Genomic DNA, 20,200 nt, shown 5'->3' on the forward strand with positions numbered 1-20,200 from the left:
AACTATTTCATGTTTACATGTCGAGTGTGACAACTGAGTTCCCATAATGCACTGTTCAAGTCAAAAGTGTTCAATCATCAGCTCAGACCCAGGGAACAACTGCCATGAGTAAGGACTGCAGTATTTAACTTTATGGAAGGAACAAAAAATGTCCTTTGGCACGCATGTTTTTTCAATTTTGTAAAATAACTTTGAGAGAAAAAATAAGAATGCATGAGAGCACTTTTTAGTAGATTGCAATCTGAAGAAAGTCACATATCATCACCTAGTGCTATTATATAGTGATTTTTACTCTTGGCCTATCAACTATGATCTGCTACAATGACACAAACAAGCAGGAATCTTGTCCTGCTTCAGGTAGAGTACTTCAGAAATCAATGACCATCCTGTGTTTAACCAGTCATTAAAAAAGACAGTTAAAAGCTGAAAAAACTGTAGAAGTTATACCTACAGCTGCCTCAGAGATAGGCAAGTCTTTTATTTATATCAAAATAATAGCTTTCTTATAACTCTGCCTTTTCACCTTGAGTTAAAACCAATATGTGTAGGTAAGTGGTTAATTCCATGAATCCCAGACCTTTGCAGAAAGTAACGTCCATGTTTTGATCCCACCAAAGACATTTCTTACTGTCTTTTGGTGGTTTCTCTATTGCAAGCAGATCACCAATGAAATATTTCCCAAAACCTATGGGACATAGCTCAAGCAAGTTTAAATACAAATGAGTGGTTTAATTGGCTTTGGCTTATTTGCCAGTGCCAGTGTATGTTGCTCTGAGCCTCAGGGATATGGCAGCATTTTGAAGAAAGTATGGGAATGAAGAACAAAAATGACATATTTAACTTTTGCCTGAATTGTGTATAGCTTCTATGCCAAGGGAGAATAGTAAAGATTCTAATATACAATAATTATTCATAAACATCGCTTACACTACAAATTCAGCTGAATTTTGTAAGGATCTTTTCCTTAAAATAAATAGCAGTAAGGAGAGAATTCTTCCATGTTTTTCTTTTTCAGGCAATGACATATTAAAATTCTTCATCAGGCTCTGTGATGGTGAAGGTTAATGTGGCCTTTATAATTTGAGATGAAACTGACCGTGTCCTTCACTTTTTCTGCACTTTCACCATCCCTCCGCACTGTGAAAACACAGCAGTCTTCACCACTACAGGCAACATTTAAAGATAGAGGTATCCAACCCAGTAGACCAGGTTAAACAGCAGGAAAGATGTAGGAAAAAAGACCCTAGAGTAAGAGTCCAGTTCTAAGATGTCTATGTGAATCCGTCCTCTCCTCCATGAGCCTGATTTACACTCTTCGTAACAACAGAAAAAGCTCTGGCAGTCTTTTCCATCCAGACATTCATAGACACACGCATCTTCAAATTCTTGCCAATACATGGCATTGTTCAATGTGATGACTGTAGTTGGTGGTCTCATATCAAGTACAGAATAATTCTGAGGAGAGAAGAAAAAAACAACAGTTTGTTAAACTTCCATGGATGATACAGATCACAATAATTGGAGGAAAAAAAATCACAGGAGCTGGGAATAAGAGGTTGATACTATAGGAAATCTAGATTTGGGGATTGTCCTGGTTTTGGCTGGGATAGAGTTAATTTTCTTCCCAGTAGTTGGCATAGGACTGTGTTTTGGATTTAGTACTAGAAGAATGTTGATAACTCACTGATGTTTCAGTTGTTGCTGAGCAGGGCTTACACAGGTCAAGGACTTTTCAACTCCCCAGGTGCACAAGAAGCTGGGAGGGGGCACAGCCAGGACAGCTGACCCCAACTGGCCAAAGGGCTATTCCAGACCATACGATGCCATGCTCAGTATGGAAACTGAGGGGTGGGGGTTGGCCGGGGGGCAGCGACTGCTGCTTGGGCATGGGCTGGGCATCGGTCAGTGGGTGGTGAGCAATTGCATCGTGTATCACTTGCTTTGTATATACCATTATTATTATTATTATTAGTAGTAGTAGTAGTAGTAGTAATAGTAGTAGTATTTTCCTCTGTTGCTTTATTAAACTGTCTTTATGAAAACTCACAGGTTTTACTTTTTCCTTATTCTCTTCCCCATCCCACTGGGGAGGGGGGGAGTGCGTGAATAGCTGTGTAGTAGGCAACTGCCTGCTTGGTTAAACTACAACAGGGATCACCTTTCTTTCCTTCAAAAGATGCTTTTTCAGATGAATTTCCATAGAGAAGTTGTGGAGTAGCAAGTTAAATAATTCTAGGTGTATTTTCTACTTGGGTAACTCAGGCATATATTGTCTAGTAATCATTTTTTCATACTTAGGAGTTCACTTGCCTGTCAGAATACTATTTGCAATTTGCTTTATACATTTGCAGCTGCTACACTGAAGAATGGCTCTGAAAAATAAGGAAGATGTCCCCCCTCCCTGTTTAATGACAGAATGACCTCCACTTAGTATAGCTGCATTCACTGCCTCTTAACTTTGCCATGATTTATAAAAATAGATATGGTCAGCAACAGATACTGATGATTTCAGTACAAGATTTCAAAATGCCATCCCTAGACATGTCCCCTTTAGTGCCTATCATGTTAACTGTGCTCAGAAATAGGGCACTTTGATATTGTGCATCCTCACAGTACCACTCGCACCTACAGAACTCCTTCTTCAATATTTACACTTTGTCAGATTTTCTGTCACACCATTTCCTTTTCATGAAAGGTGCTTTCTCACAATAGCCTCCTATCTCATCAAGCCATCCGTTCCATCCTCACAAATGCCACCTCCTCTACTGGCATCACTAGGAAAGGTCCCATCATCTTTGCCGCCTGTCTGCACTGCCCCAACAAAGCAGACTCCAGCCCTGCCAGCATGGTTTCTCTCCACCTTGTGGGCCCTGTGGTTGCTCTGAGCATTGCCTTTGCCTGCAGGAGCATGCCGGGTATGGACTACCAAGCTAGCCACGCCTCTGCGCCATGCCTGCTTGCATTCTGGAGGGTGCTCCGGGCCCCTGCTTCCACACTTGCTATACAAAACATGCAACATTTCCTGTTGAAGGTGTTGAGACCTATCTGAAAACTTTCAGTCTGTGTGTGAAACAGATCAGTGATATGCTTGATGTGCCTTAGGGGAAATTTTCCTCTTTCTATTGACTTTGTTTTCTTTCTACAAAACCTTTGATTTGGTACATGATAATATTACTCGTCTCATTAAATTGCTGGTCCCTGAGCTAAGATCTTGATGTGACATCCCTCTGCTTAGGTGTTGCATCTCCAGCTGAACAACTGCCCTATGGTATCCAGCCAATTACTTCTAGGACACAATTCATCTCATCATAAGTAGATGGCTAAAATCTCTCAGGTGCATTGTGCTGTGGACTGTAAACAACTTGCAGTTTAGAAGCAGACTAATGCAAATCTATTTGTTGTGAATGACTTTATCTCTGGGATCAGATGACACAAATTACACCTGCGTGGTGTCTCTCTCATTTGTAAAGTTTCATGTGGTTGGTATCAGAGCTTTACAATGTGCTGCCACATGGAAAAGGTCTAAGATTGTTGTACAAGCAATCATTTTTTGACTGTAGCACTTTGAAGAGAAAAAAAGCTATGACTAAATACATGGAATTCTGCTATGCCACTGCGTCACATATCGTTCATTTCTTGAAAAATTTCTATGCCTGGCTTCAATATGTTAAGAAGAAAACAGGCTGATTTAGATGTCTACAGACAATTTTGGTGAGTGAAAAGAAATAAGTGCCCTGATGCTGTAAAGGAAACTTTCTCATGTATCAATAGCCTGGGTTTTTTTGTTGTTGTTTTGTTGTATCAACTATCTGCTCAGGACAGAAAATAAAACAAATGCCCTGATCAGACAGATGCCCTGATAATCTGGTTGCTTTAATCTCCATCAGGTAGGAGGGGTCCTGAAGTCACTAGATACCAGGTGAAGGTGGATGGTGCCTACTGTGTCCTGTGCATCCTGCTGAGCTGGTTTGGGGAGGAGAGGGGTGCATGCACAATGGGTGCCAGCCCAGTGCCTCCTGAGAGCTCTGTCAAGGCACTTCTCAGGTGCCTTGGACAAAGCAGTTCAGATGCAGTGTTAAACACACTTAATAAAATTATTTCAGGCAAGGTATAAGTGTGTTCTCTACGAGGAAAAACAAGGGGGGTGGGAATTACCTGGACATGGATTTACTAAGATTGATACATTTCACCTTTTAGGTGGCATCACTACAAGGCTGGAAAAGACAAGGTGATATCTTGAGAGTCAAAGACACTGCTTGTTTTATTCAGTTTATGCTACAATTTGAACATGGAGATTGTTTTTGTATAGAACAAGGCCCTGCTCAATATCTGTCTTACAGTGAAGAAAGGAAAGAGGGAGTTAAAGACTTGAAAAGGCTGCAGATCCTTTCCAAGCAGATCACACTGACTAGATCTAGACAAACACTAGGAGTGTTAAACCCTACTGTCATTTTAATTGTGTATCTTCTCCCTTTTTTTTTTTTTAATTGGAAAAAGGAAAGTGCCGCTACCCCATCAATGTGCCTTGTTGACTTCAGCTTTCATAAAAGTCTGTCCAAGGAGTGACAGCAGTAGCGAGTGTATAAACGCAATGCTTGCTGTAAACCATTCACTGTCAATGAGCAAACTTTCAATGCCATATGAGCTCTTTAAACACGTCACAAAACTCATGTAAAAAAAAAAAAAAAAAAAAAAAAAAAAAAGAGGTATATGACATTGTTTGTAAAAGGCAAGCTAGTAACACGGAGCTAGGAGTTGTAATTGATAAACTTCAGCATATCCAAACCAAATTCTGTATCTGTTCTTGTTTGGATCTGAAAGGTGGGAAGCAGGCCAGCCAGCCAGCTGATTAACTGGCCTTCTGCATGCTTTATATTTATAGTATGTATTCCAGTCTAAGATTTCATACAACTTAGAGATACATTTTTGTGCTCAGTTTCAACTTTATTACCGCTGTATGTATACAAATAGTTATCTAGAGGTTTGGGGGATATATTTTATTCCATTTGTAGATATTGTACAACTAACTGTGTGAAACTTGTGTGCCTAAATTACTTGAAAATATACCTGAAAGCTTGCATAAATGCATAAATGAACTATTTTCTATGAAAGTCAGTTAAAACTCCATACAAGTTTATGATATAACTCATGCTTATTACTCTTTTATAAAATGTAATGAGAAACTGCAGCATTATATAAAGCAGACACACAAAATTTCTGAGGTAAAAATAACACAATATCCTACACTTGACCCTTCTCCCTCCCAAATCATTTGATAAGTCCTTATAGAAAGAGGCAGCTATGTTCCCCTGCCACAGCCAAAACCAAACTGACCTTTTAACAAAAAAACAAAACAATATTTGTAGTGAAGTCAGGGTAAACCATAACATAGCGTTAGAGCTTTCTTGGGAATTATTGCAAGTAAATGTCAACCAAAAATTCATGCCTCCATTGCCCTCACTGAATAAAATAGTTTACTTACCATCACATGACCAAAACTGACATCAGGTAGCTTAAATAAAGATAACAAAAGAATTATTCAGAAGAAAACATATTTATTGCTTCATATGCATCTAATGTTCAATAGCATTTCTTAAACCAAAAGTTTAAATGCATTTTTCCATAAAACACTTCATGCTGAGCATTCTATATATTCAACATAATATTCTGTACACTTTAAAACTGCATGAAACCTCAGCAGAATGCACACCTAGTTTCCATCCACTTTAAATCTTTATTAAGCCCATTACATTTATTTATTTAGCAAACAATAGGTAAATGAGCATTTGTTCTTGTGTTAACTTAAATCTCATGAATGTTGCATGCTTTCCCTCATATTCTTACACATGTCTGGAAATACATCCTACTCACAAAGATACCGTGATTTTTTCATTCAGTCTTTCTGTAGGATGGCAATTTTAGTTTGATCATTAGCAAGTTCATTTTGATTGTCTCATAGATTTCCTTTGGTAACACTCTTTTGCCTTTTGTGTGCAATGCATTTTTACAAGACACTATTAGAGGTTTAATGGAGTTTTCATTGTCTAAGTGTATGGCTTTCTAGGCTTTCTCTAATTCCATACTTGTTTCAGCTTTTCCTTCATTATTCCTTCATTCGATTATTTTCTATATCTCTTTAATTCCTTTTTACCTTGTGACCTATTATTCCCTGAATTTATCCTTTTCTCTCTTCAGTTTCCTCCTTCACATTTTTCCTGTTTGTCTTTGTATTTCTGATTTCAAATGTCCTTATTTCCTCCACTGCACAAAATGGCATCCAACATCTCCAGCTACCGATTGCAAACATGTAAAATTTTCCACTGATCTTGTGTGGACAGCCCACTTCCCCTTCCCTATGTTTACACTGAGATTTTTTTCTCCATTAGAGTGCCCCCTCTCATTACTGTAGTCAGTTATGAAGTACACCAGGCAATTCTTCCTGCATGAGTGTTTCAATTGATTCTGAATAAACAGCTTTTGTGTGTGTCTGGATGTTATTTCTGGAAGTGTCTTTTTGGCCAAAAATGCAACCAGCCATGTAAAAAACCCTTGTAAGTGACCTCCCCTCTTTTTGTACTTGGGAAAAAGCCCCTGGTTCCCAGTGGAGGCATCAAAATCCTGTGTGTAAGGTTCATAAATATTTCTCGACCTGTTAAGCCATGAAATAGCAGATGAATTTGAATATATATTGGTGTGCATATATTTATATAACAAGCTATGCAATCTGTTTCAGTGGGAGTCCTTTATGACTACCAACACAGTAATTGGAGGGTGAAAGGCATGTAGGCAGGGTTGCTGCTTCATGGTCAGCAGGCTGCTTCTCTTAGGAACAGACCTCACTCAACAGGCACATAATTGCTTCTGGTCTTACCGTGGGTAACTATTTTCCATCACTTTTCAGGGCAGATCACACCACAAATTGAGAAGAGCTCAGAGGAGCGGAGTATCATGGGTTTACAGGCAGTCATTGAATGATTCTCTGCTCTCTCAGCCAGACACATGCTAGAAAAGAAATTAAATGCTCCCATCTTACCGACTTTTTCTTCTTAGTACAGTTTGGTTTCCTGCAACTTGAGTAGTAGTTGAGGGTTGCATACTCCATCAGAGCAGCAAAGACAAATAGAAAGCATACAGTCACAAACAAATCCATAGCGGTGACATAGGAGACACGGGGTAATGACTTTCTCGCAATGGTACTCAAAGTTGTCATGGTCAATACTGTGGTGATGCCTGCAGAGAGAAACTTGACTTAATTGTATGCAACATCATTTCTCCATGTCACAGAAGACTCTTTAGAAGCAAACATACAAAACAGAAATCCAAAGACTACCCAAATAATTCATTCATTTCATTTAGTAGTACAAAAAATAATGAAAAATAACATCAGGAGAGCCAGTGGTATTTTGTTAACAAAGATTTCCTCAGCTGTTTATATTCAACTTTGCAAAAGTGACATTCCCATGCCGCTCAATATACTTTTCCTCATCTCTTCCTTTTTCTGGTCTCAGTTAGGTTGGAGATGGGACTGAGGGAGGAGAGAATGAAGAAATTTTTGAAGAAAACTGTAAAGCAGAAAAGACACTAAACCTAGAAAAATAAAAAATAAGAAACCTAGAAAACAGTGAAGGAACCACAGTCTTTTTCACAGCAGTACTACTCTCATGAAAAATCTTGTGCTCAAAGAAAAGAAAAAAGGGCAAGAAAGAAAAGAAATTTTGCTGCAAAGTTCTGACCGTGAATTTTGACAATATGTTTTCACATTGCTGCTTCCTTGGGAGTCCTCCACTGCTATTTTCCTTCTGAGTAAGGGAAAACCGGCTCTTATACAAGCTTCAGATGTAATCTTAATGGAAAATGCCTTTTTAATTCATACAAAGCATCACATCTTAGGTTGATTTAGTAATAATGAATATAATGGGAATTACTTAGTATGAAATATCCTGAAACAATAAAACCAGTTCTAGAATTAAATCTATGGGGTGTCAGTTATTTGGCTGCTGATAATTCATATAATTTCTCTTCATTCCAGAGGAATAGAAGTCTTTTCATTCCCATTTTGGACTGATGCTTTTAATCATTTGTTATGAACTGCAAGCCTTCTGAAAGAAAAAATAAAACTCCTCAATGGCTTGGGAAGAAAAATAAAGCTCTCACTCAAATAAGCCTCAAGAGAGAACCTGCTCTAAAAACAACATAACCATAAGGTGATCTTTCTTTTTATAGTTAAAGTGATATTTTGCAATGGTACGCAGTGTTTGAAATGGCAGGGAATGACTGAAATTATGCCTTATAGTAAAATTACTTCCCACAAATGGCACTCTGGAGAGAAAGAAGTATCTGTGGATTACTTTTAACTCCTTTCTGTTTATGAAGGAATGCCCGCCTCTGATTTGTAGTGTTTGATGGAAACTGCAGCAATTCACAAGAATAACCTCCCCATTCAAACTGTCAGAAAGTCCCTGGAAGAGCCAGAAGGCAGATTATTACCTGGGCCTAGACCTTCTTTTACAATGAATAATAACTAATTGTATTCCTTAAATATCCACTACCCAGAAACAAAAAAAAAAAAAAAAAATGTCCAAAAAAAAACAAAAGCCAGTAATCAAGATGAAAGCAGTACTGATAGGAAGTGTGAAATGTGGGCTTTGTATGTACCTTGGACATCTAAAGCTATGGGGAAAATATTTCTGTTTCCTGTCAACTGTGCCACATCCCAATATAAGCACACGTGGCTGGCATGATCCAGTTGACTTCTCCAGACCCTTCAACGACAGTTCTGTAGCTAGCTGCTTTGAACAAGCTCCAGAGACAAACCGCATGCTTAGCCATTCATCACAGTAGTCAACTGCAAAGATCACAGCATCACAGAATCACAGAATCACAGAATGGCACGGGTTGGAAGGGACCTCAGGAGATCATCTAGTCCAACCCCCCTGCTAAAGCAGATTCACCTAGAGCATTCTACACAGGACTTCATCCAGCCGGGCTTTGAATATCTCCAGAGAAGAAGACTCCATAACCCCCCTGGGCAGCCTGTTCCAGTGTTCCCTCACCCTCACAGTAAAGAAGTTCTTCATATTCAACTGAAACCTCTTATGCTTCAGTTTGTGCCCATTTCCCCAGATGTCCAACTGCAAAAGGTGTTGACTCACTACCCTTGATTTGGCCGTTACTAACTATAGGTTAATTAGTCTTTCTGTATGCCTGTGACTCAGGCCTTGGAAGTCACTAACTTCAGAAGAACTGCATCCAGATTTTGACATACTCTACAATATGAAATTAAGGTCTTTAACACTTTTTAATCCACACTTAGATTTCTAACACAAATCTGTCCTTTTCAGAGCCACATGTACATGCACCTGCTCTCAGGTATTTTACTACCTTAAGAAAATTCCTCAAAACCTTAGTCTTCTTCCAACACAATATACAGTGTCCTTTTTACTTGAACTCAGGGGAAGTTTTCATTTCCCACTCATCCTGTGATAGGATCTCCGATTACTTTAGGACACTTTTTTATTAAAAGGCAAAAAAGAAATAAAAGAAGAAAGCTTGCAATGCTCAAAAACATGTTTTGCAAAGGTCTGCAATTTTTCTACTGAATGCTGTGTTGACAATGTACTATTTGTCCTCTATTTTTACTGAAATCGATGTATAACTTTGTATTATTTGTGACAAGAAGTATTGTGCAGGTATCTGAAATGATGACCAGCTGCCAAAGTGACCACGGACTGGAAGGCAGAGAATTGAAAGAAAAATTAGCATTAGCCTCTGTACTTAAGTATAGAAGTCCCCAACTCAGCCTGAGTCCTATATCTGTTCCTTAAGCCTAAATGTGAAATGCCTACCCAAATCATGCCTGAGACTGAAAACCTACGTGAGAACTAAGTAAAACCAGCTCAGTAAATCATGTTGTAAATGCCTCACTGATACAGAATCTGGGAGTTTCGGGTAGCTCCAGACTAATTTTAGCTGATTGAAACAAAGTAGGTTCTACCAAATTTATAGACACAGCAATGCTGTAAGATTTATTTTGGTTTTAAGATGTTAATAGTATCTATCCTCAGTCTCTTTGACAACAAAACACATTTTGCTACCAGAATATAAAACCTTGGGGAAAGGAAAGTTTAGCATTATCACAAGCCACCACAGTTTCTGGACTATATGCCACGTTTCAAATTGTGACAAAAGCATGAGACAAGACTGCTGAGCACATAGACAGAAACATCCAAAGGTAAAACATACATAGTTTTACTTCTATTATTTATGCAAAATATTTTTATGATATGAAATACAATAGAAAAGCATCATTCTTCATTTAAGCTGAGGCTTGCACTTGGATCCCAGCTCACACCATAAACAAGCAAGGAGTTTTTCAATAAAAATTCTACCCACTGTTTCAATTTAACATTTGACAAGACACAAGTTTTAGAATATTAAAATGAGTCTTATGGGGATACATACAGAGAGCAAAGAGAAAGAAAGTGCAGCAGATGATACAGTTTTGTATTTGTGTACATTTACAAGTTGGAATATACAGATATGCATATATGAATAAAATACAGCACCCATTATTTCCAAAGATAATATCTAGATTCTATACCCTTAGCTCATTTTATCTCTCATGCTAAGAAAATTCAGTTTGCTGAGTGCTTTCAAATGTAATAAACCTTGCCAGATGAAATTGTTAAGTCTCTCACTTTGGGAAGGCTCGTATGGTAAAGTGAGCTTTGCATCTGTTATTGAATTCACAGTGATCTCAAACTGTCTGTTGCAACAGAATTTTAATATCATCCAAGGACAGCTTTGAATTAACCTGGCTTCAAAATTTTCAGGTAGACAGTTGTAAGCGGGAGCTTACAAGTTTGTATATAAATACCGGTTTGTGACATTTATATTCTCTGAGCAAATTCCATACCGAAGATGTTGTTTGATAAATCAAAAAGGACTGTCTGGGAGATCAAATGATACAAGGATACATAATGCATGAGAACACTTTAACCTTTACATCATTGGTCTAAACAGTTATTTAAAATTATTATTGTTTGAGAGCTCCTTACTGGACAACAGTAAGCAAAGTGAGGCAGCAGGAGCTTCAGTGTTAGAAACTCTTTGGTCAGCAAGGCTCATTTTTATTTTATTTTCCTAAGGGTATGTTGATGGGCCACTGGAGGAATGGTGTACTACCTTTAACCATGCTATCACTTGTTTATAAACTTAATTTCTCCACCTTTTGTTCTGGCACCCGTTTTGATCATTTGCTTGTTTTCCTAGTGAATGAGTTTAAGATGGAATAACAAGGACAGCAACATTTTTTTATTAAACATCATCTGTATCTTCTTTTACATCAACACATTGCTGGCCTTGATACCCACTGTGTTTTTTAAACTGCAGTTTGAAGTTGCTCTGTAGCAACTGCCTAGTCCTATTACATATTATACCAATTTTGAAAAAGCAGGGGGAAACTGGGATGAAAGCTTCAGTTTAACTTAATTCCCTTCATCTTCAAGGAAAACAACCTATTCTTTTCCAGATCATAACTTTTCTTCAGACACTTGCTGGCTGCTCTTGACTGTGAATATTGGGAGAAGATCACTTTGATTACTAGAGACAAGCAGAAATAGCAAAGAGCCATTTCTTTTCTCTCTGAATGGGGGGCAGAATAACTTGGGATCACACTGCAGAGCTCTCATCCAACACTCAAATTCTATTTCCAGTTTCCTACTGACTCTTCAGGTGGCCTGGAATGAGTCACATTGCCACTCTGGGCCTCAGCCCCTCAAAGTGCATTTGAAACGGGGACTATGATGCCAGGCTTTTAAAGATCACTGATGTCTCTGGACAGTGCTGCTGAAAGGATACTTATGGTCCCATTTTTTTTTCCTCACAGCCAAATACCCTGATTGCATTTGGTTTTTTCCAGTACAGAAATAGCTTATTACTTAGCGTTATTCAGAACGGGGTAAAACCTGTCCTTTATGTAACTGTGAGTAGTTGCCAATAGCTTAGCAAATTACTCATTAATTTCAGAGAGTGAAATATTTCCCTGATGCTAGCCCTTTACATTAATGCAACTATACCCGGAGCAGGTTTGGTGCACTGAGTCTACAATTCATTGCAAGTAATTAGGAGGACAATTTCAGCTGTTTGCCTTTGGCTGTATTACTCACAATGTCATCATGTGCTGCTATCCAAATGTGGATGTGTGCTGTTGCTCAGACAGATTTATAAGCTGCCCTATACAAGCAGACCTACAGTGAACTAGGAACATCTGCTTGCTTCGTCCCTAGAGTCAACACGCCATTGATGATTTGTGAGTAACCGGATTATGTACACAAAAAAGAAGTGACCTATGTATGTATTATTTTCTTGTACTTTGACTTTATGAAAAAAGTTATATTTTAGCCCAGTAATTTAATTCTTCATCAGAGTTTTAGGAGTTAGTCGTGATAGCCATCGAATATAGCTTTGGAACACCTCATTTTTGTGTTACTTCGAATTCATGACCTCAATATATGAATAAATTTTTTCTCTGAAGTTCCCGCTGGCTGAGATGGTGAGGTAGGGAGAGTCACACTCTTATGATTAGTGATCTAACCTACTTCTGTGTCTAATTAATTGGAAAATGGAGCTGTGTGGTGTGGGGAACAGCCCTCAGGGACAGGGTATGAACACTGCTTCTGGAAAATTAGTAATGCAAACTCTTAGATGCCTTTTCTCCCTTTTCTCTTAAGCATTGTGAAGGATGGTCAATCTTTCCTGATCTCCACCTCTCCACATCACTCAATTTAAGAGGAAAGGAATTCAGCAAAGAAGTATGCTAAAGGCCTATTTCTCAATATTCTGTCCACCAGAGGAAAGTCTACACAGCCAGGAACAAGCAGCCATATGGCTGCTCTGTCCTCATCTTTGTGTTGTCTTTATGCTGTCCTGGACTTAGAGGGGGTCACAGAATAACTGTAAGTCTTAGGGTCCATCACATTGCTGGAACCACAATATAAAGGCACTTTTGCACTCACATGAAGGGAGTGAGGACTGAATATTCCTTTCTTGGAAAATAACCTCAGAAAACTGGACCTACATGATGCCGCATGACTTACAATGGTCACAAGTGCTATATTTGTTAAATTTACAAACTCCTGGAGCAAATCCAGAAGGTTATGGTTTTGTGCTGACCTCATGCAAAATGGGTTTCAATACAAAATTATCTGTAAGGTGTGACCAGTGTTGGCTGCTTGCAGTTGTCTTATTACAGGTTCTCTGGGACTTTTCTTTCTACTGATCCTATTGCATAGCTCCATGTCACTGAGCTGCTCTTGGTTTGAAAGGATGCCCCTCTCCACTCACTAAGAATTAAAGCTGATACAACCTCCCCCTAAGAAGATACCCAAAGATTGACAACAGGAATGATTGGTATATAGCTTCATTACTTAAACAAAGCTGTGGCTAGTGAGGGAGTTACACTTAGCGGATATTTTTGGTAATGTATTTCTTCTGTCATAAAGCTGAAAGTTACTAAGCTATTGAAACATTAGAAAGTTTGGGAGGAAAAATGTTTGTAACCCAGGTCTTGTGCACCCTGAATAGATGACCGTTTTTTCTATGGGTGAAGGATTTTGAAAATGGGAACAGACTTCTGGACAAGTCCAAGAGACATAGCAGCTAAAATCTCATTCAGAGTGAATGGACTTCAGAGTCTCTTTAGCACTTCATTTTAAATTTTCTCTTCAAGGCCTTTATTCTAGAAACTACAGCACCCTCTAAATTGTTGGTTGCTCAGATTTATTAGTGCAGGAGAGAGACAGACTGAAACAGGACAAGTCATTTTGAACAACTGCATAGAGGCTGTGTTGCAAACAAGATGTCTTCCTCCTGAGATCACGTAGAGCACCTCTACACAGTGCTTGAAAGAGAGCTAACAGAAATAGATTCACCTATAAGTAGCCACCATTTCTGATAAACACTTGTTGCTTGGAAGAAAAAGGATGAGAAGTACTGAGTACCCTTGGTCAGCTGTTTAGGGGAGTGGGAGACAGAGGTGGTTTGTACAGAGGGCCTCTCCTATATTGTGGTTGAACGAAGGCTTGTCAGCACACAGCAGCACTCGAGAACACCATGCCTGATGCAGGCTGCCTTCACGTATCCTCCAAGGAGGTGTATCCTGTTCACAGCCCTTGTCCTCTAGTCTTTTCTTGCAGAATTATCACCCTCTCAAACCTGCGGACTCAGTTGCTCCTATGAATGCTTCCTGTCTGATGTCAGTCCAAAAAGTCAGGCAGGTCAGTTTTTAATAATTAGTTCTTTCAAACAGAAATGATTTAGAGAGTTCAGCTGGTTAGCTGGAGATGGTAGCAAACTCCAGCAGCGGGAAGCAGTGAATAGCTGGGAATGGTAATCTCCACGCTTGAAAATAGACATGTAAGCCTTGACACAGCCTCCCCTTTTTTACTAAAATGGTAGATTACTGAATCAGTTAGTATTGGCAGCCCTGTCAACCACAGTCTGGACTTAAAATGTTATTATTCCTTCAGTTCTGATGTACACCTGTAATTGCCTGGTATATAACCCTATGCCCTTGATGCTAGCAAAACCTGCAGGTTTTCCTATAGACAAAAGAATAAATGGTCAGCATTTCTAAGTATATCCTAAAGCACAATGCCAAAATGCACATGCTGCTCCTGACATAAATGAGCTGCTGGAAAACCTGTACCAGCATAAATCTCCACAATTTATGAAAAATATCTAAACGTTTAGTGTGGAGCTTAACTTCAAGCACACAAACCAAAACACTTTGCATGAGTTAATATTATTATATCCCACAGTTTTCTGTATGTATAAGACATAATGCCTTGTGGGGGAGAGTTTCAGAAGGGAAGGAAGCCAACAGTGCAATTAATTTATTCCTCAAAAATGTCACTAAAATATCATACTGAGAACAAGGAGACAAACATTAATTCTAGAATATTATGCAAACTAGGTGGTAATGTCATTCCAAGAGGTCAGGGTAGTTTACTTTTAATTACCCTGTTCAAGGCAGAAAACCAGAGGCTTCAGTGATAAGTAGATCTGGGTCTGCAAGATGTAGTAGCAATAATCCAAAGCATACGGTTTGTGGTCTCTTTGAAAGGAAGCTGACATTTTCAAATGATAGTGTAGCAACTACAAAAAGAGAGCAGAAAAGGGAATTAACAACTTACCTAATGCTGTTCTTGCTGGTGTGGCATCTTTTTTAATCCAAAAGGATACCCAGGAAAGAACAACTGTTAATATACAGGGAATGTATGTTTGAATAGTAAAGTATCCCATTCTTCTACTTAAGTCGAAGTATATAGTCATGACTACATAATCACCTGCAATAACAGCACAGAAAAAAATTGACATTGTGGTAAGATACAGATGGTTGTTCATTGAGATGCTAATGTTTTAAGCTTCATAAAAACACTGCATATGAAACATTTCTTAGTGATTCAAGAGCATCTGTACAGCAATACTCATGTGAAATAGAATTCAAATAAAACTTTCAATTCTAATTTCCTTTAGTTTTAGGTCTCTGTGGAAATGTTGACCTCTTTGGAAAGGCAGAAGCTCTCAGTAATCATTCTGGATGAGTAAATTTTTGAAAGGCATCTTGCTTTTCCAGACTTGATATTTCTGGATGGCTCCATGACCACAAACATGAAGCTACTATCATTCGCCAGATTCTGTAACCAAGCCGCACAAAATCTCTCCTTCCGCAAGCTCTGTCTTCCCTGCCCTAATTTCAGCTTTGAATGACTTCTGTTATTTTCTTTTGAGATATGAATCAGGCAGTAGGGTCTTTATGGCAAGCATAGCATGCACGTGAGTATGCCTTTACATAAGAAGTCATTTATAGACATTCATAGAGCCTCAATGCTGGCAAGAGAGGTCAGCCTACATACTTTTAAAGGACTCATCGTTAAAAATCAAGAGTCTTTTTTTGTCAGCATTCCTCCATTTCAAAGCAGTTGTGGTCACTTGTAGTATCTATAAACCTTCAGAAGTGAGCCTGGATATAAAGTTTATTATCCTGCTCTGATTCATAAAATCAAGAGCTCAGTAAGAAGGCTAGTTTATCTCACATTATATAATTTTCTTCACAGTTTCTCTTCTGCTAACTATTGTGACTCCACAGGGGATAATAATCTGTCCCTCTCTCTCTACCCAGTAGAGGCTACTGACCTTATCACCCCTTTCTTTCCTAACAGCTCCCTCAGCTTCATAGATGTTAACTATCCTTTTCTCTCAGACAGTCACAGTGATTAACAGTAATAAAACTGAACTGAGACCAATTTCTCTACTTCACTTGAAGTATGTTGCTTCCATTTCAGATGTGAAGAAGAGTTTATGTGCCTGAGAACTTTTATGGGGTTTTGTCTGACTATGTCAGACTTGACCTAATAAATTATATTGCTTCTTGTTACAAACCTTGACTTTCTAGAATACGATATTTGCGGAAGGCATCATTTGCTATAGGTAGATAAGTCTGTCCTGTTACAGCAAACCATCAGAAGACTGAAGTAATTGGTAGCACAGAGGCATTAATCCCCCCCAAAATGTACATACAACTCACCCAAGGAGAGGCACAATTGGTACATGAAGAGCTGAGACAAATTAAAGCTTAATCTTTTAGTAGCAGAGAGTATATGAATAAAAGCATGTAATACAGTGGATATTTTGACTATAGCTATCACACAGAAAAGAAATTAATTCAGTAAAAATAACTTCCACGCAAAGGATCTCTGAAGGCCACTGTAAAATGAGTGCACTACCATAAGCTACAAAGTCAAAGGTACATAAAATCTGAGGGTGGGATCTGGGGAGAGAGACTTAGAACAATGAGCCAAAAGGAAAAGTTTCTATGTGTTAAGTACATTGTTTTCAGATAGATATATTCGGAAGAAGTTGATAAACCTGTGGGTGCTCTCATTGTGCCTCTGTTACACGAACATGTACATTTTCATGAATACTGTGGCAGTAAAAAGCTTGTGACCCCAAGAAGATGGGCAGGCATTTCAGAAGCCTTGTGTATTTGGCAAAATGGAACAGAGCTTTAATGAAAAAGCTCACTGCTGTTGCAGGTAGGAATTATTGTAGTACCTGTTCACAGCCTAAGGCTTATTTTCATTCCACTCATCTCCAGCAGTTTTCTCTATGCAGGGAATGGTACCAGGGAACTGATGTGGATTAGCAACCATTGGTTCTGCTGGCTTATTTTGAGACTACAACAGCTCCCTAATCTGGTTTGCCTCGCTGAAGAAAGATTTACACCACAGCAACTGAGGTAATTTCACAGAAATGGGAGTAAGGAGTCAGAGGCTTTGTAAATCAGTGCTTCTACTGACAGGAACCAACCCAACCACCATGGAAAAAAAGTTATGATAATGTTTCAAACATTGTCTGTCAAAGCAGAAGGATGAGCAAAAAAAGGAAATCAAAGACTCTGTGGGAAATGTGCCAAGCCTTTACATTTCCATAACTCAGTTATTGTATCTAGAACTGCATGCCTATAGATAAGCTGCTTGAGCAAAATAAAGCAAAGCAATCTGCAGACTTCTCATTGTGTAAAAAAATATGATACACACAATTCAAGTACACACACAGGTCACTGCTCCTGTGAAGAGTATCACTGTGATACCCAGCACAGCAAATGAGAGTGCGGCTAGGTACTGGAGAGACAGATACTGGCTAGTAAGGCAGACTCTCTGCTTCCAAGGTCTTCTACTGAAATAAACGTGGGAGAAAATTATGGAGCATTTCAACTGTTTTGCAGGCAGGAACTGAGGCAGAGATTAAATGACATAGAGCATCCATCATCCCATTTAGTGACAAACTGATTTAGTATCTTTCAGGCAGTATTCTACAGACAACCTGCACACTGTGGTCTCCTTTCTATGCTTAATGAAGAGAAACTGGTACTTTTAGTATATGGTTTTTCTAATCTGTTTTACAGGTTCACTTTAGAAGGAGGTGAACATGCCCAAAATATTCTCTCCAGTGATTAAAAAAGGAGAGTGATTGGCTCAGATGTAGACAAAGACATTGTAGACACTTGCAGATGATCCAAGGAGTCAATCACACTCCTTGATTCCATGGTGAAAGCTAAATCGAGCTACTTCTGTGAGGGTGCTAAGGTTATTTTACGTAAATATAATAACCTTCTTAACTTTTAAAAGAGTATTTTAGTTATTTTCCTCCTTTGTTTCATGGTTAAACTTGATGCCTTCATCCTTGAGGATATGCACAACTCCTTCTCTGCTTGCTCCTTGGCTGGCTGGCTGGCTGGCTGGCTTCCTTCCTTGCTCCCTTCCTTCCTTCCTTCTACCCTTCCCTCCCCTGCTCTTTATTACAACACAACTATTCAACTTCTCTTTATCCTAATTAAAAACCTGTCAAGACACCTCTTCTCTGCAGAACATCCTTCTAGCAAGCTAAATAAAGGAACCATGATCCAGTCAAATTTTCCAAGGAGCTGCAAATTCCTAAGTATCCAGCAAAGACCCACAGATGTCTAACAAGCATTCAATGAAAATGAAATCCTAGGATAGTTATTGGCTGCATTCATTTACCTACTAACCTGTTTTCTCTTCTGAAATCCATACAAAAATTCTCACAATGAAGGCAGACCTAGTCATACAGGCAGCAGCTGTGCATATGGACTTATATACTGTGCTGTACTCTAACCTATGGGAACATGCTGACAGATAATATACCAGGAGATTGGAAGGACAATTTCATTCAGTGGAATTAGCGATGCAAAGTGGAAGTAAGAGGAGAATTTACTGGTTCTCTTACAGTGCTCTAACTGTGCTTAGAGAGGACCCAGCTTAGAGACGATGAATGCTAATGACAGTGCTTAGTGAATCGACACTGCTGAAATGCAGAGGCCTCAGCTGGAAGCACCAATGCTGTGACTGCTGCCAAAGGCAACTATGCTTCTGTACAGCATGTACGGGATGCATTTTTTTAAATAGCTACAGTAAATTACAATTTTCACCTAAATAACTACTTCACTTCTTCTATCCCCAGCCAAGTCAACTTCTGTTGCGACTCCTGAATTGTGTCTTTGAATACAGAAGAGCCAGCACCTATGTGCTATGCCTACTTTCTTCAATGCCCTACTCCAAACTTTTTATTATTATTATTATTATTATTATTAATTATTTATTATTATTATTATTATTATTATTATTATCTAAATTACTCCTTCCAGAAGCAATTATTGTCTATGCATCTAAAAGCACTTGTCTGCGGCTTAAAGGAAAGTAACCATGGTACATACATTTCTGACTTTCTCTGTACACACAAAATAATTTGTACAAAGAAACTCTCCTCTCTTCTAAAAACCCTGACCTACAATTCATTTGGTATATCCTGCAGGCATGAGCAACTCAAAGGAGAGAAAAAGCTTTCAAGCACTCTGTGCAGTGCCTCCTTGCTCCTTCAACAGCCTTCGGAGCTCCACCTGCCATTACTGCCACCGCTAGAAGAGGAGCTGGGGCTGATTGTGTGACAAAGCCCCACAGTGCACACAAGATGGGAAAAATCTCCTTCCAAACTGCATATCATTAAAGCAGTGTACTTGGTTTAAAAGTAATCACATGGTGATTGCCTAGCTAGGGAGCACTGGAATAGCTAATACCAAAAAACTTCACTTTGAAACTCAGAGAGGATTTCTACTTTTTAACAGCTTAAATAATTTCCCAGGAAGGCAAACTAACTTTTAACTGAACCATCAGACCATCAATTCACTGAAATAATGAAAATTACCTTGAGGCAAAATAGTACCTGACCAGTTTTCTGTAAATGAGAAGAGATGCATCTTGAGGCAGCAAATCTGGAGTAATGTGAATAGTGTAGCAAGGCTTCCCATGAAACCAAGATGACTGCTTGTGACCCACAGGACTTATATTAGTTTAACTTTTCAGTTTGAAAGTAGGACACTATTTAGAACAATAATGATTCTTAAAGGAATAAGTGCTATGGATTTTAATGAACAATGCTAAGCTATAGCCTATTTCCTGTTTCTTTGAAGACTAAAGGCATGGTTGGCTGAATTGCCAGAATTTTGCCCAAACTGCACCACGAACAATTCCCTTAAAGGTGAAATGTTTGAGCAGAATGCAACTGGTTATTTTAAGAAAATATTTTAAAAATACAAAATTATATACTGTAAATAATTTAT

General features: G+C 38.7%; 1 protein-coding gene across 1 annotated transcript in view; it reads right to left on the minus strand.

Moving 5' to 3' along the window:
* Positions 1-1,176: 1,176 nt before the first annotated feature.
* Positions 1,177-20,200, minus strand: part of GABRG3 (gamma-aminobutyric acid type A receptor subunit gamma3) — a 325,107-nt gene continuing 306,083 nt past the window's right edge. The window contains exons 7-10 of the mRNA XM_009637654.1: positions 15,195-15,347; positions 7,034-7,230; positions 5,483-5,512; positions 1,177-1,455 (exon numbers count right to left, since the gene is read on the minus strand). Of these exons, the coding sequence (XP_009635949.1) occupies positions 1,177-1,455; positions 5,483-5,512; positions 7,034-7,230; positions 15,195-15,347 (659 nt within the window). The remainder of the gene's footprint in view (positions 1,456-5,482; positions 5,513-7,033; positions 7,231-15,194; positions 15,348-20,200) is intronic.

The sequence above is a fragment of the Egretta garzetta genome, unplaced genomic scaffold (genome assembly GCF_000687185.1).
Source record: "Egretta garzetta isolate BGI_Z169 unplaced genomic scaffold, ASM68718v1 scaffold504, whole genome shotgun sequence".
Lineage (NCBI taxonomy): Eukaryota > Metazoa > Chordata > Aves > Pelecaniformes > Ardeidae > Egretta > Egretta garzetta.